We start from the raw sequence: 25,086 nt of genomic DNA on the forward strand, positions 1-25,086 counted from the left end.
AGGATCCACCCGTTGGATCGTAATAAAATTTTAGTATGTTATTCTAGAAGCATAATGTGGATCTTTGAAAGTTACGGATTGGAAATATGATATGCGGATCTTCCGAATCGAGTCATACAGGGTTGTAGACCTTACCGTCAATCAAAGATCAACGGTTAACTTTTTGTTAATAGGTCTCAAATTATTCTTAAAGGTCCTTGAGGATATGTTTTATGTAAATTATGTATTCTATCGGTAAGAACTTTGAGACGTGATTTGATAATTGGTCACAAGCGATGATAGATTGTGATGTCTAGATGTGTCTGCAAGATAATCATAGCGTGGACTACAAGTGAGTGGATCCTTTTCTTTCATAGGCATATAATTGATAGTTCCACAAGCACTTCTAAAGTGATCTATGCTTGTTACCTACAATTAATCATTACGAATTACGAATGGCTTGATCCCTGTTTAGGGTACGTATAATAAATGAGATTAAATAATTGAGACAATAGCCTTGTTTAGTGAATTGAGCAATGTGAGGGACATTGGTGGAAGTGTGAGATTTAGCTTTATGATTTGGTGATTAAATGTTGATCATAAATCAATGCGTGAAGAATCAAGAAATTGAAGTAAGGAAAGGTAAGTAATGATAGTTAATTTAATTAGTGTCTAATTGGGCTTATCACTGATGATTACTCTCAAAATTAAATAGTTTGGGAGTAGGTGTTATTGATTGCACATGTTACGCCGTATTATATATTTTGGGAATATCATGAAATGTTTGGGTTTAGATTGCATCATGGCATATTCATATGAATATTACCTGAACCTAACTATTATGAATGTTTTGAAGTGCTAAATGACGTCGCGAACGCCCAGGTAAGCTTCAGGTGAGTATATGTTGATGACAGTGATGGTAGTGAGTATGATTGTGTTGAGATATATTATAGCTTATAAACCTGCACCCCGGTGTTAGTGCTCCCGCTCGTGGCCAGGGCATAGTCTTTCACGTAATGTTCACCTCCCGCACCTTGCGCTCACCTTAGATCCAAGGTAGGTGCACAGTCCTGTCGTACAAACCACTTTACGTGGTTCTGACTCGTAGGTGACCCGCGATTATTCGCACAGTCTTCACGTGATCGTAGCACTTGAGCGTATTTATTTACACCCAGTCTTGTCGTACATACCACTTTAGGTGGTTCCGACTCATGTGCAGGTATACTTATTGAGCTATTGGCTAGCATGTTATTGAGCTATTGGCTAGCATGATTGATGAGATATGTGATGAGATATGGATAAGTCGTACAGGTCACAAGAGGTGACTCTGACTTATATGCTAGCCATGATTGATGAGATATGTAAATCGTACAGGTCATTATATGTGACTCCGACTTATATGCTAGCCATGATTGATAAGATATGGATAAGTCGTACACGTCACTATAGGTGACTCCGACTTATATGCTGACCATGATTGATGAGATATGGATAAGTCGTACAGGTCACTAGAGGTGACTCCGACTTATGTGCTAGCATTGATTGATGAGATATGGGTGCAGTCGTACAGGTCACATTAGATGACTCCGACTGATATATAATTTTATATTGATTAAGTTCATTTGGCCTATTTATTAATGCATGGTGATGTTGATGGACATGGCAAACCGTGGTTTTGGCCATTTTTTAGTATGGTTTGGATATATGTATATATATATATGTTGTATTGTTTTATGGAAAACGATATGGGTTTTACATTGAGGGGCATTACTTTTAGAAAGGTAATAACTTTGGGAAGCTTGGTTTTATTGCTCACTCACACTCTCTGTTTGGTGCCCTCCAGGTTTTAGCTGCTGAGTTTATATCGACAAGGATCTGTGGCGAATCTTAGTATTGATGGATACTTCTGAGGGTATGATTCTTACCCACACTGTACCTTACTTATGCTCTGACGTCGTGTGTGAAATGGGTTCGCTCCCGCACAACGCACTCTGGTATTTAAAATTTTTAGGTTCAAATTATTCACATTTTTCTACACTCTATCACATTTTATGGCTTCGACACCTTTCAGGCGTCGACCAGCACAGCTCGATTCAGGGTCCAAGTGGACTTTCTGGGTCGGGGTGTGTCATATGTACCTAAATATATGCATCGAAATGTATTAATATTAAATTTACCTAAATGTGTGTACCGAAATGTATGCACCGAAATGTTAGTACCGAAAATGTATTATATTGAATTAATGTACCTAAATGTTTGTATCGAAATGCATGTACCGAAATGTGTGCACCTAAAAGTAATGTATGCACCGAAATGTATTATAATAAATTTAATATACCTAAATGAAGAAGATAAAGTATATCGAAATATATTGTATAACAAAAATTAGTTTATCTAAATGTTCACAACAAAATATATTACGATGAATGAAATGAAAATAAAAATTATAATGAAATAAAATTAATACATCAAAAATTAGAAAGAAAAAGATAAATAATTAAAACATCAAAATATAATTAGTAAATGAGGTTATTAATGTATCAAGGGACTAAAATTAGATTTTGATCTTACTCATGGTTTTAATCAAAAAATCATCTTTACCAAGGATTAAAATGATGTTTTCTATAAAAAAAAAAAAAAGAAATAGTGAACGGACATAGTAGCACTATCTACCTCGGACACTTCTGAAAACATTTTCTGTTTAAGGACACAGTTTTACTGGCAGCCATCGACCTGAAATCAATGTCAGTAGTCTTTTTGAAACATAATGAGAATACTATGGCCGGCCAGTGGTGGAGAGGTGATGAAGTTTCAGAGCAGACCACTCATAAAAGTGTCAAATGTTCTTTGCTTCCCTCCCTTCATCATTACACGGATGATCATTTCTTTTGACCCTCAACTGCTGCTGCTGCTATTTTCCAACACTTCAGAAGATTCTTAAGCAGTTCCATTAGGTCGTCATTGGATTCTACACTCACAAATAATTTTCACTTTTTTATTGACATTATGGACGGCCCTTGCTTTTAGCATCTTTTCTAAAGCTCTCAACTAAGTTGTTGAATTATTTTTCTCATTGGTGGGAGTGGGAGATCACACCACTCGTGTCTACGTAGCCTTTTCAGTTACCTAATCAACTACAATTTCATTTGGAATCAAGTTGCTTCCCGTATAACTATGTTATGTTTATTGTTTATTGTGACATGTCATTACTAGTGGTGATTGTATGCTTGAGCTTGTGGTAATTATTTAGGTGTTTACTCTGTTTAATTGTGCAAAGTCACTCTAGATCAATTTATTGGTCAATAAAGTAATGTTCCCATTATATTTATTTATGATGATTGATGGAACACCACTCTGTTATTTCTTGTACAAAAAAATTAATGTTGATAATAATCCACCTTAATTAGCATCATTTATGATTAAATTAAAGGATTTCTTTTTGACTGACAAGTATGTCATCGGCCTTCCAAGCTCCAAAACAATGGGGATCAAGGTATCTAATAATAGGGGGCTATTGTAAAAGAAATAGTGCGCATTTGTTTTTGGTTTTTTGAAGTTTAGCATTTTTTTTTTTGTTTTGTTTTAGTAGTGTGCATGTAGTGCCCATGTCGACATTTACTGAGTGATGAGAGTAACCCTACTAAGTCCTCTCGAGATCCATGTAGATTGATGTTGCTTCATGTCAAGGGCTATCCAAATATGCAGAATAAATATATCAAAATTTAGTGGGCACAAAAAGGTCCCATGTCAAACATCCGAAGAGTCTTTAAAAGGACATTCGCGAGCTCTTGAGATGTGATTCGAGAAACGTTTGAAAGTCGTAAATAAAAGTCAAGTAAATGAAGGCATTTTAGTGATGGTATTTGAACAAACAATGGAGAAATATGAAGTCACGAAGGGAAAGGACCATCTAAAGTTCATCACAGTCGTCTTTTCCTCGATCTCAATTGTGAAAAAGGACATGTTTTTGTCAAAGTATGAAACATGTTTCATATGATCCAAGGTTTGCGTTAGGTTAGGAAGCAGAAAATGTGTAGAGTCCACCTAATAAAGCATAAGAAAATGACCGGCATTGAAAATTGGAAAAAGTGCATATATAAAGCCAAATGAGTGATTAGACCAAAGAAAGAGTAAAGGAGGAGGAGATGCTTTTTCCTTGTCCATTTCATATCCCCCATTCAATTTAACGCAATTCCTTCATTCAACTACCATTCATTCAACTACTCATCTCCCTCTTCATTAGATGCCTGCCAGGAAATGCATAAAGACAATCTCTTGTCAAAATATGTAGTTCTAACAACCAATAGTTTCAAACTTAGGTTTATGCCAAATCAATTTCTAGAGAGTTTATTCAAAACCACCAAATTTTACTTGATATCTATTGAGCTAATGGAGGTGTACCATTTTAAAATAACGAGCAAGTGCATATGTGCATTTACTCAACTAGTTTAGACGTGTTGAAATGACTAATCACATGTTAACGCTTACAACTCAGCATATGACTGGATTCTATTGAGATTCAGACTAATCAACCTTTTGTGTACACTTGGACTGCTTTGCTCGTTCTCCTCTTCTCAGAGCCTTTGGCGTCAAAGAGTGAATTTATCCTTATTAAGTCGGGTTTAGATGAAGTAAGGTATCAACAAAGCCTAAGGTTACAATGCGACTGAGAGTGGGAATTTGATATTGTTTACTCCCACCCCCTGCGGGTGGATAAGGAAGCAACTGGGTCGAGAGGCCGTCTTGCAGTAGGAGTTAGGTCGAAAGATCCAATGCGGATGAGCACACAACAAGCACTATTTTAACAGCCTAAATGTGCGAGACGTTTAGATCGAGCGGCTGGTGCGTATTTTGGATTTTGATCCAGTGTGGCATGTCCAGCTACATCCATTCTTAAATCCAACAATTTAAATTCAATTTAATCAATTTTAACGGTAATAACATATCCAACGAGTCAAATTTAAACACAACGTCAAACTACCATTATTAATAATCCAAATCATATCCAACAAGAAGACTCCTCCCAAACTCTACAAATTCGTATCTAATGCATAAAAAGTTCAATGTTTTCATATTTCACTACCATTTATTTTTTTTGGGATAAAACAAGATAGATTATACCAAACTAATTGTACCAAGATAGCTTATACCAAACTAATTCTAAAATTAGTAGCAAAAAAAAAAATCAACGAAATACAAAAGTTTAACAAATTATAAAGTTGGAAGTGAAATAGGTTCCTTTTCATTAGAGGAAAAAAACTACTTAACTGCACACGTATAGATGAATACTTAAAAATACGAAACCCAATTATAAGATTTTAGATCTTTGAGTTAAAGATAGCCTAATAGACTAGTGATCTTTATTATATATCACAACAATCATTTAAGAATTATTTTTAATACATCGAGATATGAGATATGGGCTAACACACAATATTGCCATCTAATTCAGTATATACCACTAAGCAACAATAGTAGCAAATGAACTTTTTGAAATAATAAAAAAAATATATTTGTTAAGTAGGATATTTTTTGTTTTGGTAAATGAATTATCATATTAAAAGAGGAGGTTAATTCTTAGTCCACAATTGTACTTCCAGGATCACATGGACATGGAAACCATTCTTCAGCACTAAAAAACTCTCCTTACTTAAAACAACTTGTATAATACAGGTGCACTATAGTGTCTTATTTCGTATTTATAAAATAAAGCTATGAGAGATTTTATTCATATATCCTAGGTATATTGACATAAAACTTTTACTGGCGGTGTAATCAATGACAGAGTCAGATTCTAACCTTGGAAGTTATAGTGCTAAAAGTACAAGTTTTTTAGACATAAACAAAGCGTGAAGCGCGCAAAAAAATTCAATTGATTCACTGTTGAGGCATCTCGTCAAACATTTGATGGGTTTTTTGTCGTCAGCCAAACAATGTGGCGCACATGTCAACGACTATCGATATATACTGAAATAATCTGATAAATAATTCGAAAGAATTTGTCAAATATTATCAACACAACTTATTGAGATATGCTTAATATTACAATAAACACTTTGTAAACACAAAAATAAACCGTACCAAATATTTGTATGGTCATCGAAGAGCTTTACATGTATATTTTTCAAACTCCAATCTAGAGACCATTTTGATTTCAATAGACATTTATCTCTGGGTGTACTCCTGTTTATGCTAAAAAAATGATCAAAAAAAAAAATCACGTCACGGGTCAAAATCAGACAAAATCTCTCACGCCGCCAATAGTATTTCACAAATTCAGTGACCAAAAAACAAAAATTAAAAACCCAAAATCCCAACAAAAAATAAAGTAAAAAATCTTTAATGTTAGAAAGCAGATATTCATATAAGCCAGAAACACACACACACTCTCTCTCTCTCTCTCTCTCTATAGCCTGTCCGTGTATGGTATATAAACGCTACTACACCATTTCCGATGACCTCCGGGGACTGTAATTACTGAAACCCAAGCTCCCAAGCGGATTTAACGCGGCCACATGTCCGAAAACGACGTCGTGACGCGGACGTTCCGGGCGTTGGTGGAAGGCGCCGACCGGAAGTTCGCTAGGGTTCGCGACGTGCCGGCGTACGGACGCCTCCCCAACCAGCACTACTTCCACAAGGTCTTCAAGGCCTATATGCGCCTCTGGAAGTACCAGCAGGAGAACCGCTCCAAGCTTGTCGGCGCCGGTCTGAACCGCTGGGAAATCGGCGAGATCGCCAGCCGGATCGGCCAGCTCTACTTCGGCCAGTATATGCGGACCAGCGAGGCCCGATTCCTCATCGAGGCCTACGTCTTCTACGAGGCCATTCTCAGCCGCAACTACTTCGATGGCTCCGCCGGCTCCAGAGGTTTTGGGAAGAAGGATATCGGAGTCCGGTTCAAGGAGCTGAGGTTCTACGCTCGGTTTTTGCTCGTTTCGTTGATTTTGAACCGGACCGAGACAGTTCAGCTTCTTGCTGAGCGGTTCAAATCGCTTGTTGACAACTGCAAAGCCAATTTTCGGGTAATTTCTCGTTCTTTTTTGCGCATTAGGATTTGTTTGGTTTCTAAGAAAGTGAGAAGTGAGAACCAATGAATCATACAAGTGACTAGGAGATTTTGACTGAGTCCTTTCTATTCTAGGAGAGACAGAGCACTAACAAGTCCAAGATAAAATCTTTCTCAAATTTATGGACAATTTTTTATGGTGGTTGCTGTGATTGGATCAATTGTGTGATGGGATGTGATATCCACACATCCCATTTTACTTCTCACTCACCTTTTTAATTTTTGGCTGTCGAATCGGATGAATTGAAGAAGATCAACAGACATAAATTATCAAGGGGTGTGTGAGAAGTAAAATAAGGTGTGTGGATAGCACACCCCTTGTGTGATTTGTTAGTGCAGTTTCTGAAATTTGATTTGCATTTTTGATATATGCAATCTGGGGTCTTCGGTTTTCAAGCGAAGACTCATTTCTACATTTTTGTTAATTGTCATTTTATTAAGTGAAAAGGACTTGTCACGTAAACTAGATCCGAGTGTGTCGAGTGTTGCCATGCTGTTATGAGAAATGGCTGAAGAGGAGATGTGAATTCCTCATTAATGAAAGTGGTACCGCCAGCTGAGTAATTCACCGGCTCAGGTGGGTCTGAATTCCACATCATGTTGAGGGGCGAGGCAAAAGAGAACATATAGAAAACTCACTCTTGAATCGAAACTTGTGCTGGTTCTTTTTGGTGATTTTGAACAATTATTAGCTGATAAATAAATCTGATTAACAATTTAGTCTCTCTCTCTCTCTCTCTCTGACTGCATGCACATAAGGTAGCTAATTCAAACATATGTGAATTTTTATGGCATATGATTGAAGTTCAGATTGAGTACAAATTGTCTAGCTTTAAAGTTTTATAAGTTGAGACTAAAATTAGCATCTCATACATACGAAGGATGATAATTGGGGAGCAGGATCAAAGTGAAAGTACCAGGGACAAACCCTGAATGATATCGCATGATATATACACAGTATGGTGGGCTTGCCTCGAAATAGTGATATGTGATTTCTGGATATGTAATCTCAACTACTGGTGCACCAGTCCTATAGATCACAATTAATTTTAAGCAAAGCATTGAGATACAAGTTGGCAAAGTGACTGACAGAAGCAGTTGGATTAGGGTGGAATCAGTGGAATTTATGCTGATACACAGGGACTGGTTAGTTTTAGGTGTGGCCAATCTTTTGAGGTCCAACAACTGTCTCCGGAGTTACTAAGTAGTTAGACGAAGCAATTTGAAGTTGCAAGTCACCAAAGCCCATTTGTTTTTCTGCTTGTACTCTTTGAAAAGATTCATGAATGAAGCAACTGAAACCTACATCCCAAAGTTAAATCAATTTTTTACTGAAGGACTATGTATGCATTTACTTATGTCACAATTCAAACAGCTAATATATGTGCAAACTTTTATTTATGCCTCAGTTGTAACTTCAAATAGTTAATTTGTAGTAGTATTCCTTGATTAATTTCTTGCAAAGTTCTTTCCTGGCTTTACCTGCATGATTTTGGACATTTGAGCTATCTCTTCTCAGGACACTAATTTTAAAGAATGGAGGCTAGTGGTGCAAGAAATTGCTCGATTTATGAAAGTTGATACAGCCTTTATGAATGTCAGGCCATTGCGATACTCCACCTTGTTTGATTCAAATCCAGCATCTCTTCCATATGTTACTCGTTTCCATGCAAAGAGAGTTTTAAAATTTCAAGATGCATTGTTGACAAGCTATCACCGTAATGAGGTAAAAATAAATAACCGTTCACATCTTTAATCATTGATTTTAATTCATTCGAGAATCGATAGTAATATACAGCCATCACAAAGGAAAAGGTATGTGAATGTCCATGCATTGTGACTTGCAGGTCAAATTTGCTGAACTTACATTGGACACTTTCCGAATGCTGCAATGTTTGGAATGGGAGCCAAGTGGGTCTTTCTACCAAAAGCGACCAGTTGAACCAAAGGAGAATGGCGTTTTTATTGAACACTCTGGGGCTTCTGCGGCATCTGGTGTAATTGATTTGAACTTGGCTGCGGACATGACTGATCCAAGTTTACCACCAAATCCCAGGAAAGCTGTTATCTATCGTCCATCTGTGACACATTTGATAGCGGTAAGTGTTAAGGCCATATGTTTATCATATTTGTTATTTGAGGGCTCTGTCTCTGGAACTGTAGGGACCTGCTTAGAGCCTTGAAACTCATGTTCTGTTATGCTTGAAATATGCAACATTCAAAATGATAGAAAACTGACAAGGGAAATGGAAAAACCCAAAATATAGGACACAAGAATTAAAACGTTAAATAATTTACAAAAGGTATGGCTCATCTAAGGACTATTCATGAAATTTTGATCAAAGCCCCACTTCTATTTTGGTTTGAATTGTTCAAATAATTTAAGAAGAGTAAATGAAACAAAAATCTTGAAAAACTAGTTATATATAGTTTTATCCTTTGCTTTGTTAAAGAAACACTGGACTGTGAGCCTTCATGTCTTACTAGCCCCTACTACGTTAGTTGAAAACTTGAAATGCCAATGAATGCCCTAGCCCCTTGGTCTCCATTTCCTTGTTATAATGAGAGTTTTGGTCGACGAAAACATCGAGAAGTATATTTTTACCATAAAGGGAAAACAGAAAGAATCTTTTTATTATTTAATTTTTTGTACTACAAAGTGAACCCCAGTCTTCTTATTTTTTGTTTCTTTTGAAATTGGCCCATAATGTTGAAGCTTTGTCGTAGATGTGTCCAACCCCTTTCTTTTTTCAGGCCAAATATAGGCATACAACCCCTTTATTTGCATGTTCGGTCGCACAGTGTCCTGTCATATTTGTATGTAGCTTAGTGATTTTAGTCAGCTTTATCATGCGGTGTTCTTTATGTTTTTGTTTGTAAAATGGCATCGCCAGTTGCACTGTTCGTTCATGTACCTGCAATAGATAATGGGGTAAAAATGTCCTAATGCAATTATGTAGTGTGGGACCATCAAATATTGGTTGCTTTTTAGCCAGTGTGAAGATAATAAAATTTTCAACCTATCATATACATACATATGCTCTTTTTAATTAATCTTAGTTGCCAATGCTGAGTTTCTAATGATGCATCGGCAGGTGATGGCTACAATTTGTGAGGAGCTCCCTCTGGACAGTATTATGCTAGTGTATCTGTCAGCCTCAGGTTAAATTTGGTTTCGTTGGATAAATATTAACTCATCAATCATCATGTTTTGTCATCCCAGATTAGTGAACTTGATGATCTGTTGTGCAGGGAAGGTTGATCAAAGTAATACTAGTCAGGTGTACAGTTCTGGGGGATCACAGAAGTCCTCAAAAAACAAAGTTCCTCTCCAAGATCAGAACAAGTTTCTGCCTGAATCACGTATAAATAACAAGGGAGAGTCAAGTGGCTATTATGATCAATATCTATGGTTTGGCCCTAGGGGAAATGGTGGTAGGTTCCCGTAATGCATCGATGTGCTGCCTTGTTTTATTTAGCCAATTTTGTGAACAGTATTCTGTTAAGTCATTTATTTTATTTGTTGGCTTCCCTGTGTTATTGGTTCTTGCCTTTACGTTTTCTTTGATTTTCAGGTTTGAATAACCTTTACCCCGGCGATATAATTCCTTTTACTCGTAGACCTCTTTTCTTGGTAATAGATAGCGACAACAGCCATGCATTCAAGGCAGGTTTGTCAAAACTTGTGCATAAATTCTGTGGTTGCATGTTTTTACATTGGAGTGTAGTTTCCAAATCAGATTTTTTTTCCTTTAACCCCACCCCCACCCACACTCCACACCCACCCCCCCACCCCCCCCCCCAAAAAAAAAAAAGAGACATTTTATGTTTATTGTTTTAATTTCATTTTATGGGGTCTACATATCTTTGTTCTTGGAGTAAGTTTTGACATGTTGAGAGTAACTTATCAAGTTTCTGGAATCAGTAATGTTTTACCTGGTATTTGTTATTGGAAGCACGTACATCCCTAACAACCTTGATGCTTTTCTGGCTCAAATATGTTTTGGCATCTAAATTCAAGGGAGTGCCAATGCCTAGTGAATCTTTCTAAACGTTGCACTTGTGGAAAAGACTTCTGTAATTCTTGCCCCCTCCCATTCCCTGCCCAGATGCCATCTTCTGTTCCTGGTTCTTGGCCATTTGGATGGGATTGGAGAAGCTTTCTCCATCCTATGGTCTTTTTTCATTGCCTGATGTTTGAGACAGCGGAAAAAGTCGATCTGCATCTTAGTGGTGTTTGTTAGTGAAAATACTTACATTCTGCTGATGAATGATTTCAGGTTTTACATGGAGCGGAAAGAGGAGAGACGGCTGCTCTGCTTCTTTCACCTATGAGACCAGCATTCAAAAATCCAGCTGATGCTGATTTAACGCAAAATGGAAGTCAGTTTACCTTTTTCTTGACTGCTCCCCTGGCGGCTTTCGTCCAATTAGTTGGCTTCTCCTCTTCTGATACCGAAGCAGTAAGTTAATTCCAAGGACTGCTGTACGTCCTGGCTATACATTTTATGTAGTTGTTCCAATTAATTTATTCTGCTTTCAGGAGGTTTATAGCAATGCTGAAAGCCTACTCTCTGCTGCCTTCTCTGAGTGGGAAGTTATTCTTTGTACAACGACAAGCCTGGATCTGGTATGGGCACAAGTTATATCCGATCCTTTTTTGCGGCGACTTATTCTGAGGTACACATCTTCCCCACCCTGCCAAGGAATATAAGGCAACAAATATCTGGTTCTCGTAATTTGTTATGCCTAGTGTTATTGCGATCCTACTTGTTTTCATGACTTGGTCCTGATTGGGGTGTGCATTTGCCTTTATAATAGGAAATGCAATAATAGCAATTGTCTTTGGTTCTTTTAATTTGTTGGTTAAAAGTTAAAAATAGCGGAAATGCTTACACGATGATCCTACTTCCAGATTTATATTCTGCAGAGCAGTGCTTTATTTCTTCTGTCCTCCTGAAGACAGCGAGCAGCATTTACCGGTTTGCCTTCCTCTTCTCCCAAATTCAGTTTCTCCAGATTCTGAAGTTGTGCGGTCTGCTGTCCAGAGGCTTGCGAAGCACCTCAGCGTCTCCGACTTATTTCACCTTGTCGAGACATGATTAGTGAATGAGATATCAAAGCTAGATTGTAAGTATAGCAGCATTCTGGGGTTAAGTCTCGTGGATCCGGTGTGTCACCGTGCGATCACAGCACAGATGAATTAATTGGCGTACTCGGGTCGGAGGTTGAGAAGATACAAATCGGCTGATAGGCTTGAAATATAGAGAAAATGTTGGGAGGCCTTTGTGTCTTCTTGATGTTTAATGGTGGAGTTATTGTGTTTAGGTAGGTGCCTGATCCTTGGAATTGCATATAGTTGCATATACCTTTGTAAAAGAAAATGAAATGAGCTAGTGATACAAAATTTAAATTAGTTTTAACCATTCGTGACGTCGATTTTACGTTCTCGTTCAAGCTTTTGAATAGGCCAGTGGATCTCAGATAAATTTTTCAACTCCACATTGTGATTTGAGTTTTTGGCTTCTATTTTGTCCTTTGTATTTTGTTTAAACACCTTCATTGTTATTAATTTATTTATTCAGTGTATTAATAATACCGTAGTTGACACAACTTTGTTGGCTGCACAGTGTACCAGTGGATTTAGGACTCACTATAAAACATGTGAAAAGTTCTAAATACATATGATATGCAATAGTATTTAGTTATATGTTGAAATCTGTTTACAATCATATGGATTGGCGGTTCTATTGCCATTGTTATAATATTCACATCTTTTACAAATTTGAAGTCCTAAGAGTCCTTAACTGAAAGAAAAGATAAAAGTTCATTTCTTACCGAAATCTATCAATTTGAATCAAATCTACCGAAGAAGTATAGATTGTAGTATACCTTGTAATTTTTGCAAGCTGTCCACCTGCAATATCAGAGTGACATAATTTCTTCCTAAGCCATCGGAAAAACCAAAATTGAACAGAACTTCCTCCCCACTCCTCTGACCAAATAAAAGAAGTAATGTTTCTCTTTTGGAACCTCTAATCACATGACACAGAATCACACATAACAGAAATTAAAAAAGAAAAACTGAACACATTAACTCTTGACAAAGACTTATTACCCACGAATGGAAAGTCACTAAAAACACAAATCACCAATGAAGAAATGAGGAAACAAATCAGCAACCTAATTTTTCAACTCCACATTGTGATTTGAGTTTTTGGCTTCTATTTTGTACTCTATATTTTGTTTAAACACCTTCATTGTTATTAATTTATTTATTCAGTGTATTAATAATACCGTAGTTAACACAACTTTGTTGGCTATACAGTGTACCAGTGGATTTAGGACTCATTTGGAAGTGTTATTGAGATGATTGAAACCCTTTTTTGGGTTCAAAAAACATTTTAAGTGTTTTTTGCAATAAATATCAGTTATGTGCTTCTTGTTGTACTTCAAGTGCTTTTTCTACAATTCACTTGCATTTTTATAATAGATTGGTTTTCAAAGCACTTCCAGTCATTTTAAAGTTACTTCCAAACGAGCTCTTGGTCAATTTTGCACTCCTTCCATTAGGAAAATCGTTGTTAGATCTTCAACACAGGGAAATGATTTTTTTTTTTTAATGCATAGGATATTGTTAATTTTATGGGTAGAGCATGTGATAACTCTCATAATAAGCCAATTCTCACAATAGACTAGCGATAATAATTTGGTTTGAATCAAGTTTTAGTGAGACTCAAACTTAAGACCTCTCACTTACATATGAAGATAAATACTACTAAAAATGCAATACTAAATGGCAGAGCCGGTTTTTGAGGAGTCCGACCAGTTCTATTGCACAGGGCTCCAAAATTTTGGGGGCCCCCAAAAAATAATTTTATTGAATATAATAATATAAAAAATAATATATAGAAATACTAATCAAATAAATAAAACAAAAAGTCATCAGACTACTACCTAAAATCTGTAAGAAATTATATAAAATAATAATTACCAAAGAGCAAAGCTAATCTAGCAAAAAGGGCAAAGCTAATCAACTGATCAGAATGATGTAGACTTCGATCAAAGTAAGATATTTACTAATTTAAGTATATTGACTTGAAATTTGAAGATTTGGGTATTTCTCATCTATAATGATTTTTTTTTTCTTTTGTACTTTTTAGGGCAAAATCAAGAGAAGATCAATCACAAAATATTGCTAGACACACACATTACGGACTATTAGTTTTCATTGTTCATACTTACTATAATTTTATTGTGATCTTATTTGAGATATAAAAGATAGCACCTACTAGAAAATATCCATTTGGCTACTTGAAGTGTCAAAGAAAAAGAAAAGTTGAACAATTGACTCAGTCTCAAAAAAGAGCTATTGATAGGTTCTTTATGAAAGAAAAAGAACCACAAAGTTCAGTGGATGATTTAATTACGGAACAACAGGATGACAATGAGAAATTAGTTGATGATTGGGGCAATGATGAAATTGACGACAACCCTGAGGATAATGATAATCATGAGAATGCTCCTATTGTCATTGATCAACCGAGTAAGTCTATTCCCTTAAACATTTATGATCCTCAAATTTGGGATAGTCTTGATCCCAAATGGATTGATTTGTTGGTAGACAAATGTCATGCAAGAGATCTATCAATTGAGAAAGGTTCTAAAGATCAGTTTAATAGGCGTTTTAATGCAGCCTTTTACACTTGATACTTATCCAATGGAGAGAAACATGATAAAGATTGGCTAGTTTATTTAAAGAATGTTGATAAAGTGTTTTGCTTTTGTTGTAAATTGTTCAAGAAAAGGCCTCTCAAAGGTCAATTAGCAAATAAGGGCTACAAAGATTGGACACATCTCAATGTGAGGCTTAAAGAGTATGACAACAGTTTTGATCACATCTTGAACATGACCACTTGGATTGATTTGCATGCTAGATTGCAGAAAAACGAAATAATTTACAAAGTTGTGCAAGACCAGATCAAGAAAGAAAAAGAGCATTGGAAGAAGTTACTACGAAGGTTGATTTCCATTGTGAAATATTTAGCTAAACACACACTGGCTTTTTGTGGAAATAATGATACGCTTTATCAAGAAAGTAATGGAAAATTTATGGGCCTAGTTCAAATGATGGTTGAATCTAATCCATTGATAAAGAATTATCTTCAACGCTTCCAAAATAATGAGATTTGTTATCATTATCTTAGTCATACCATCTAGAATGAGTTGATATTATTGATATCTTGTGAAATCAAAGCTGCAATCAGTCAAAAAGTCAAAGAAGCTAAAAATTTTATCGTGATACATGATTGTACTCCTAATTTTAGCCACAAAGGACATATGATCTTGATCATAAGATGTGTAGATATAAACAATACTCTAGTAACAGTAGAAGAATATTTTTTGCAATATCTGATTGTGAATAACACATCAGGAAAATGACTATTTGAAGAGTTGCATAATGTATTAAAAGTTCTTGATCTTGATATTGACGATGTGAGAGGGCAATGTTATGATAATAGATCAAATATGAGAGGGAGACACCAAGGTGTACAAAAGAGACTTTTGAATATAAATCTTAGGGCAATGTACACTCTATGTGGTTGCCATAGTCTTAACATTTTGTGATATGACAAACTCTTATAGCAAAACGAAAGACTTCTTTGGAACAGTACAACGTATTTATAGCTTGTTCGCAAATTCTACAAAACGATGGCTGATTTTGCAAGAAAATATAAAAGGACTAACTCTCAAATCATTGTCAACCACACGATGGGAAAGCCGTGTTGCAAGAGTTAAAGCAATTCAATCCCAATCTCTACAAATAAAAAAAGCTTTACTCCAATTAGCAGAAAGTGACAATGACTTAGTAACAAGAAGTGCATCTAAATCTTTGGCAACATACGACATTGGGAATTTTGAGTTTTTATTGGGCACGATTACTTGGTATGAAATATTGGCTTCTGTTAATGAGGTTAGCAAATAGCTTATGTTAATGAGGTTAGCAAAGATTTGCAATCTAAAGACATACTTACTGATGTTGCTATAGAAAAAGTACAAGGATTGATCGCTTATTTTAAAAAGTACAAAGAAACTGGGTTTGCGAAGACTATGATTAATGCTAAAACATTTGCCATTGAAATGGAAATTGATCCTGTGTTTCCAAAAAAGCGTCAAGTTTGTAGAAAAAGACATTTTGATAAGATTGAAGGTGAATCATCCTAACTAGCTGAACAATCAGCAGAGAAATTTTTTAGGGTTCATTACTTCTTGTATATAATAGATCAAGCTATCGGTTCACTGAAGAAAAAGTTTGAAGAATATCAAGCGTATGATGATATATTTGGGTTTTTGTTCACTTCAGAATGATTGAATTCAATAGACAATGATAAATTGAAAGATTGTTGTAATCGACTTCAAAACTTTCTCAAGAAAGATGAGCTCTTTGATGTTGATGGGGATGCATTATCAGTAGAGTTTAAGCTTTTACAAGAGCGTTTGGCAAAAGAAATAAAGACATCCATTGACATATTAAACTACCTAGAGATGATGCGTTGTTTCCCGACTGCAAGCATTACATACAGAATTTTGTTGACTGTACTTATTACTGTTGCATCTGCATAAAAGAGTTTCTCAAAGTTAAAGTTATTAAAATCATACTTGCGGTCAACCATATTGTAGGCAAGGTTAAATGAACTTGCTTTGATATCGATTGAAAGTGATTTTTTTAGACAAAATTGATTATGAAGGTTTAATTGATGATTTTGCAGCAAAAAATGCACGAAGAGCCATCTTTAAGTGAAACTTCAATGCTAGACTTTTTTAAGTTTTGTTTATTTGGTTTCTTTAGATTGAACTTATTGTTAATTATAAGTGCTATGGTTACTTTGTAGTTTTCTTTATATTTAATAATATTTATTATTTAGAAACAGATGGTTAGTTAGTTTTAAAGTTTATTTCAATATTGCATTTTAGCATCAATACATTGTTCCATTTTTTCTAAGATGTCTTATAAGAAGGGCCCTTTTAATGAATTTCGCATAGGGTTCTCGAAATCTCAGAGACGGCCCTACAAAATGGTAAGCAAAATGGATTTTTACAAAGGTTAGATCTTGCATAAAACGCATACAACTGAGTGAGACGTAATTGTCTGCAAAACTTGCCACCACCACACAGAAATCATTGCTCCAAACCCACCCGAATGGATAGTATGAGTGTAGTTTGGTTCATAAAGAATTTGAACTTAGAATGTCTTTATTTTTATTTTTAAATACATAATCTATTTCAAACACATTGTTGATAGATTGATATCTCACTACAAAACTTGACATTATATGAGGCGGTTATGTACTTCTACTCCGAGTCAAATATTATTTCAACCCAAAATTAGTCGCTAAAAAAAATGGATTAGCGAGAGTTCGAATTTGAATGGAGGTTCTATACCTGGAATCGCACCGTCTCAAAAGTCAAGCTAGCTACAATATAATATAAACTTTAAAATTAAAAATTCTCACGTAACGTTAATTCAACTCCCCGTTTAAAACAAAAATATTACACAAGTTTGCATCCATATGAAAAGATGTCGGCCAATAGGAATCCAGTATTAGTCAATAGCGATCTGCGTCACCAATGTAAAATCAAATCACAACCGGACATTCAAAGGGAGAAAACACAACTAAGCCCCTCCTTGACCGTTAGATACAACTAAGAGAAAACACACGGATACTGAATTGCATCCGTCCGATCCCCTGCCACTTCACAATCACAGCCTATATATACGCCTTAGCCTGTTGAACGTTCAAAACTTTTGTTCGTTCGAAGAAAGAGAAGACCGAGGCGAACAGAGCGCGAAGCAAGCAGAGGTATGAATTTTGTTCAAAGTTTTTTATAAATGTAATTAATTTTTCTAACGTGAATTAGGGTTTGCTTTTCATTTTCGATTCCGTTTTCTTTCTATTTTGATATGGATTTTGGGTTTTATTTAAAAAAAATATATTATCGGAGATTTAGTTTGTGATTTAGGGTTTTACATTGCTAACGTATATTTATGTGAAGATCTGAAGATTTGACTTAGTTATGATATTTCAGTGTTATGATTTAGGGTTTTTCCGTATTTGAATGAAAATATTTTGGGGCTTGTGGGTTTTCGTTTGGCTAATAATTTGGGATTAATGAAAAACCTAATTTTATTAATTCGATTTCTGTAAACGTGATCTAGATCCGTATCTGTGGAAGGTATGTTTGGTTGCTCGGAAAATTTGTTTCATAATTTTGGCTGAACAAATAGAGGGTATGATTTTGGTAAAATGAAAGGGGTGGTTGTGATTAAATATATACTGACCTTGGTAATGCTGTGTGTATTTAGATGGCCCGTACCAAGCAAACTGCTCGTAAGTCAACTGGAGGAAAGGCTCCCAGGAAGCAGCTCGCAACCAAGGCTGCCCGTAAGTCTGCACCAACCACTGGAGGAGTCAAGAAGCCCCACAGATACCGCCCTGGTACCGTTGCTCTTCGGTAAGTCAATTGATCCTCTTTCTTTTGTTGTACATTGTTGCTAAAGTTTTTCGGTGTTGTTTCTTGATGGGTATGTAGTTTAGTCTGAATTATGTATTGATTGGAATGTTTTGTGCAGTGAAATCCGTAAGTACCAGAAGAGTACTGAGCTGTTGATCAGGAAGCTGCCATTCCAGAGGCTTGTTCGTGAAATTGCCCAGGACTTCAAGGTGTTTATTGTTTGTAACTTGTTAAGTCGATTTGATAATGTACCTCGAAGTGAATGTATTCATGAATTTCTGTTTGGATTTTGTGTTTGCAGACTGATCTGCGTTTCCAGAGCCACGCAGTGCTGGCACTGCAGGAGGCTGCTGAGGCTTACCTGGTGGGTCTGTTTGAGGACACCAACCTTTGCGCTATCCATGCCAAGCGGGTTACCATCATGCCGAAGGATATCCAGCTTGCCAGGAGGATCAGGGGTGAGCGTGCTTAAGTGACCCGCCTGCCTTGCAACGGCGGGGTAATTGTGGTGGCTGCAGATGGGAATGAAGGCTGATATGTATAATGCTTTCGCGGACAGAAGGGCGGTGTTTTTTGTGATAGGATGATAGGTGGCTAGGGTTTGGTACAAGATGTAGTCAGATATTATGGTTATAGGCAAAACAATCTTTAAGATATGCTGTTGCTTTTGGTTGGTTTGTTTCGTAGAATATGAACGACCTAGAGAAGTGTTTAATTTGCGTTTTTTTGTTCATTTGGTTGTCTGCAGCCTCGCTATTGAACAATATTTCGTCGTAATCTAGTCTAGTTTGTTATTTCTTCGTGTTCCATCTTTAGGTAATTTGCGTTGGATGATTGAAGATGAATGTTTGAATCGTTGAAATGGGTGTGCGCGCTTTGGTTGGTAATTTATAATTTGATATCAATTTGTGATCCAACAAAGTAGAATACTGGAATTTAGGTTTCTATGGACTAAAATTGGCCTGTCAATCGTTACTCCATCGAACCTAAACCAATGACCAAACATAGTTGAAGCTGCCCGTCAGTAGTTCGATGAATTGCTCACAAAAGACGTAGTAGTTACTGGGTACTGGAAAAATGGGTCTTTTGGGGGAAACGGAAGCTGCCTGTTAGGAATGTGATGTCCTGGAATTCCATGTTAGCCGATGCGTCGAGAATGAGATGGTCGATGACGTTTTCAAGTACTTCCGACAGATGCCCGAAAAAATTGTCGCTTCTGGGAATGCTATGATTCGGGGTTTGTGAAATATGATCGGCTGGAGGAAGCTAGTAGGATATTTGAAGACATGCCGAGGAGGAATGTGATTTCTTATACTGCAATGATTGATGGGTACGCGAAGACAGGAGAGATGGAGCACTGTTTGTTTGCAGGCCTCGCAAGAGTGCTGTTTCTTGGACAGCGCTGTTTAGTGGGTATGTGGAGAACGGCAAGTTTGATGAAGCAAGGGAATTGTACGAGCAGATGCCGGAGAAAAATGCGGTTGCAATGACGGCTATGCTCACGGTCTGTTCTAAGGAGAGAAAGATGGAAGATGCCAGAGCTTTATTTGATCAAATTCAGTGCAATTCACTCTTCAATCTGGAGGAATCTTAAAATTTCTTAGTAGGGTATTCTACTTGCACTCGTGACGTAAGTGACAACGTTACAGCTCCAATCCTTACCTAATACGACATTGATTTGCTTACACTTCTCACAGTACTTCAATTAGGTCAACATCTTCCATGTCTAATGTGCTCACTGCTCAGGAAATGTTCTTCGAGTTTCTAAACCATTGTCCTAATTTAGCAGGCTTTCCTTTTCTCCTTCAAATGTTTATCGAAAGCTTAACTAGTTTGTTGTGTCTGTGTCGATTTCTAAGGCATTGTCCTAATCACTTGTCCCCTGAAATGCCTTTTCATCTACAGGCTATGCACAAAAGCTTGAGATTGGTCTGCATCCACAAAAATGGACCCTTGTTTCCGTTCTTGCTGCCTGTTCTAGTCTTGCATCGCTTAAAAACGGAAGACAAGCTCTTCTGCTCATTATTAAACATGGATTTGAATCAAACCTCTCCCTATATAACGCTTTGATTACCATGTACAGCAAATGTGGTGCGATCATTGATGCCGTGTGAGTTTTCAAACAAATTGAGCTTCCAGACCTCGTTCATGGGACAACATTATTGCTGCTTTTGCACAGAATGGTCTCTATGAGAAAGCTCTTGATTTCTTCAACCAGATTGCGGTCTGTGGCTTAGAACTAGACGGTATAACATATCTTCGCTTGTTATCTGCTTGTGCTCATGCAGGGAAAGTGAACGAGAGCTTGAAGTTCCTTGGCTCGATGGTCTGTAGAGACGGCATTGCTCCTAGATCGGAGCATTATGCTTGCTGGCTTGGCATTTTGTGTTGAGCAGGTCAGTTAGAGAAGGCTTGGAACACAATCCAACAGATGCCATTTGCAGTGTTCACGTAAACGGAGAAATAGGGGAGCTGGCTGCAAAGAATATATTAGATTTGAATCCTCGTAGTTCCGGGCCTTACGTCTGGTTGTCCAACATATTCGCAACTGCCGGACAATGAAGGGATGTTGCATCAAATTTATTCTCCAGGCCTGTTTTCTTAAACCCCATGGTTAAGAAAATTGTGGTCACTCACTATTCGATCTTAATCCAACCGTATGTGGTTGTTTAACATTTTTATTGTACTTTCTCCTTCATTGTTGAATTAAGATTGAACGGTAAGTGGTCAAGTCTAGGACAACGAGACTCGTATATTCTCCACAAATTATATTTGAGATGTGATTTTTAGATATTTTTTTAGCTTGTCACACATTACTTTTTTATTTTTAACTATCAAATTCAATAAATTAAACGAAACTATTGAGCATAATTAAATATGAGTGTATGTTTATCAATTTCCATTATCTTTGCATCCTTATTAATTTTAGGATGCGTCTTGCTTTTGTTGGCCTTAGGCCATCTCCAACCGAAGGGTCCAGAGGGTCAAAGAGCTGAAAATAGCTCGAAAATCATCTCCAACCGAGGGTTAGGCCAGAGGGCTGTGGAATCTGAGAGGGCCCTACAGAATCGGAGAGGGCTGAAGGGCTGGCCAGAAAAATCATATTTCCTATTGGTTGAATACGTTTATATTATTTAATATAAATGTATTCCTATTGGTTATAACCGACAGAAATGCCATCAGCTAGCCGTTGCATTTGATTATTTTTTTTTTTTTACAGTTTTATTATTATTTTTTATTTACAAAATTTTTCCTATAACTTTCTTTTTTCAATTTTTTTTAATTCTATTTTTTTCCTATGACTTTTATTTTACAAAATTTGTTTCATTTTTTTTTAAATTCCATTTTTTCCTATAACTTCTATTTCACAAAATTTGTTTTATTTTATTTTAAATTCTATTTTTATCCTATAACTTCTATTTCACAAAATTTGTTTCATATTTTTTTTTAAATTATATTTTTTCCTATAACTTCCTAAGCCATTATACAACATTAAATTAAATTAAGTAACATGAAACAACTTTAAACAATATGAAACAATATTAAATAACATTAACCAACATACAAATTATACAACATAAAAAAAATATTTAACAACATGAAACTTAAACAACATTTTAAAAAACATTTAACAACATAAAACTTAAACGCCTACTGCATGCTTCTTTTGGCCCAAAGATATACAACAAAATCTTGTTGTAGGTACTTGTTTGTGGCACGAGAATGTATCATTCTATAGTGCCTCATGTACTCATTTATAGAGATACTACCGGTTCTTGGATTGAAAGGCAAATTAGGCCCATCATATATTTTTGCACGACCCATTCTTGACCTATTTGGATCTTCTTGGTCGTCATCGGACTCTCCATCGATATACCCATCTCACTCATCCTCCACTATCATATTGTGTAATATGATGCAAGACATCATGATGGAGTCCAAATTTTCTCGACTCCACCCTCTTACCCGTTCGCTGATGATCTTCCACCGTGCTTGTAGAATACTGAAAGCTCTCTCAACATCTTTCCGGTATGCCTTTTGGTGTAAGGTAAATAACTTTTCTGCAGTGGGCTTTCTCGACCTTCTGCTAAAGCCTCATTGCCTTCCAGTGGGACAATTCTTCCAATCCCAATGCATGTAGTCTAATGACCTTATCATGCCCGGAAACCCACGGTCTTCAGCTTTTACGAAGGAGCCGATTCAGATCTTCTTGATTTGGCTCGCGGAGGTACTCGTCTTTGTAAACCTGAACAGTTGTGTCACATAATTGTTCAAGAGTATCAAGGCATGTAGACTCAGACATACCATGTGTTTCATCCATTGAATCAGCTGGGGAGCCATAGGCCATCATTTGGAGTGCAACAGTAACCTTCTGATGAGGTGAGAAACCAGGGCGGCCTGCTCTGTCCTGCTTCTGTCGAAAGTATAGATTGACTTGCTGGACATCACGAAGTAAACGCTCGAAGACATGATGCCTCATCCGGAAGCGACGTTTGAAATCCTCTTATGTGTACACCGAGTTGGGGTTGAAGTAGTTGTTCATCAGATTGGCATGTGACATCGCTATGTTTCGTGGTTTGTAAGAGCGACCAGCAATAGAACCGCCCCATTGAGGTTGTTCCTCAGTTGGCTGACACACCATGGCCGCAGTGATGGCTGTTGCTCTGTTTTATTTGTTATGCCTTACTTGCACTTCTTCATCAGACTCTTCATCTTCTCGTCTTATTTGCGCCATTTTGCTTCCAATTTGGAATTGGATGAGGACCCCAGTTGGAATCCGAAGATGATCCAAAGTTGGAATTCATTGCAAACTTGAAATGAAAAAGATTGAATTGAAATAGATTGAATTCAAAGTTGTGTGAATTATAACCCTATATCCGCCCCATTTATAGCAAAAGAAAAATTTAAATCCAACGGCTAGCTGACGTCACTTAGGTCATCTCTAACCGACGGGTCCAGAGGGCCAGAGGGCCGAAAATAGCCCGAAAACTGTCTCCAACCGAGGGCTAGGCCAGAGGGCTAGAGGGCTTGCTGCATGCCTGGGGCTGGCCAGAAAATAGAGCAATCATGTCGGTTACAACGGCTAGTCAGCTAGCCGTTGTATTCAAATTTTTTTTTTTTTTTGGTTTTTTGGGCCAATTTTTTTTTTATTTTTAAATTCTTAAAAATTCTAATTTATTTTTTCTCCTATAAATACCTAAACCATTCATTAAATTTAAGTTCTAAATTTTTTGGTTTTTTGGGCCAGTTATCGTTGTAGTTTTTAAATTTAAATAATAAATTACGTTTGACCCTATGAACCTTTGGCCCTCGGTTGGAGACGGAGACCCCTCTACTATTCATTAAAATATTAATATCTTGGAGGGTCAGAAGGCTAAAACGAGTCTTCTGACCAGCCATGGGTTGGAGATGGCTTTAGCCGTTGGATTTGAATTTAAGTTGTAGTTTTTAAATAATAAATTATGTTTGGCCCTATAGCCCTTTAGCCCTCGGTTGGAGAATGTTTTTTGTTACGGGGCTAAAACGAGCCCTATAGCCATTTGGCCCTCGGTTGGAGATGAAGGCAAATATGGCCTTGTACTGTTCATTAAAATATTAATTTCTTGGAGGGCCCTCGATTAGAGATGACCTTAGTTTAGTACGACATACCCTATCTGTCATATAGTTGAAACAAATTCACCGACCATTTTTTGGAGATATTTTTTAGTGTGATCAATACACGGGGTGGTATATCATGTGTCACTATACAAATGACGTGATGTGTGTTAAAAAGTTAATAACTTAAAAAATAAAATTTCTTATCACTTATATAAAAACATGTAGTGTACCATCTATTTTCTCGCTACAATGAATTTTTTTTTTCTTCTATTTTTTGGGGGTTGGAGGTATAGACTAGGATTCTGTTCTCTTTTTTTTCCCCCCTTCCATTCCCTCATCTCTTATTTAAACGGTTACGATTAAGGTACGTCAACATCTTATATTAATTTTTTTTATAGAAAAAAATAACAAAGTAAAAAAATGTGAGAGAAGAGAATAAAAGGGGATGACAAGAGAAAGAGAGAGAATCCTAATTTGGGAGGTATGGCCCCCAAAATGTTTGTCATGTTCACATACACTTTGTTTGTAAGTACTTTAACGAAAAGTTTCAAGTATTGTTCACTTTAACCGAAAAATCACATTTTTACACTAAAAAAATCAATTCTAATACTATTCATTTTATCCTTTATTTTACCTTTACCATTAAAACTCAAAACTTTCATATTTTTTTAATTAGTTTCCTTCTGTTTCCCCTCTAATTGTCAATTCACATCACATGAAAATCATGCGAAACTACGTCCTTAAATTATTTCGAAATCTGGACCCCACAACAAACCATATCCACCGACCCCTGATTTATTATTGTATCAAAAAAACACAAAAATCTACGCCCATAGAATTATTTCTCTAATAAAAATAGGACTTACGTGTTGCAGACCTCGGTTTCAAATTGCAAGAGGAGCATGAATCACATGCATCCAACGGTA

The 25,086-nt window shown here is 36.5% G+C and overlaps 2 protein-coding genes and 1 pseudogene across 3 annotated transcripts; all 3 read left to right on the forward strand.

The window, feature by feature from the left end:
• Positions 1-6,390: 6,390 nt before the first annotated feature.
• Positions 6,391-12,661, forward strand: LOC103955650 (protein SCAI). 2 transcript variants are annotated; one of them, XM_048576203.1, is made up of 9 exons: positions 6,391-7,004; positions 8,568-8,774; positions 8,896-9,147; positions 10,144-10,210; positions 10,301-10,483; positions 10,624-10,715; positions 11,329-11,511; positions 11,592-11,728; positions 11,964-12,661. In XM_048576203.1, exons 1-9 carry the CDS (start codon positions 6,495-6,497, stop codon positions 12,148-12,150), a joined length of 1,818 nt encoding a protein of 605 aa, XP_048432160.1. In that variant the 5' UTR covers positions 6,391-6,494; the 3' UTR covers positions 12,151-12,661. The 2 variants fall into 2 exon arrangements, 1 of the variants encoding a protein (XP_048432160.1); XR_007255321.1 differs by lacking the exon at positions 11,964-12,661 and having other exon boundaries at positions 10,624-10,719.
• A 5,094-nt stretch (positions 12,662-17,755) lies between these two features.
• On the forward strand, positions 17,756-19,356 carry LOC103955651 (histone H3.3). The gene is made up of 4 exons (XM_009367550.2): positions 17,756-17,910; positions 18,414-18,562; positions 18,681-18,771; positions 18,864-19,356. The coding sequence occupies exons 2-4, from the start codon at positions 18,414-18,416 to the stop codon at positions 19,032-19,034; spliced, it is 411 nt and encodes a 136-aa protein (XP_009365825.1). The 5' UTR covers positions 17,756-17,910; the 3' UTR covers positions 19,035-19,356.
• Positions 19,357-19,423: 67 nt separating this feature from the next.
• Positions 19,424-21,235, forward strand: LOC103931794 (annotated as a pseudogene).
• Positions 21,236-25,086: the final 3,851 nt, after the last annotated feature.

The sequence above is a fragment of a genome, unplaced genomic scaffold (assembly GCF_019419815.1).
Source record: "Pyrus x bretschneideri cultivar Hongxiangsu unplaced genomic scaffold, Pyrus_bretschneideri_v1 Contig86, whole genome shotgun sequence".
NCBI lineage: Eukaryota > Viridiplantae > Streptophyta > Magnoliopsida > Rosales > Rosaceae > Pyrus > Pyrus x bretschneideri.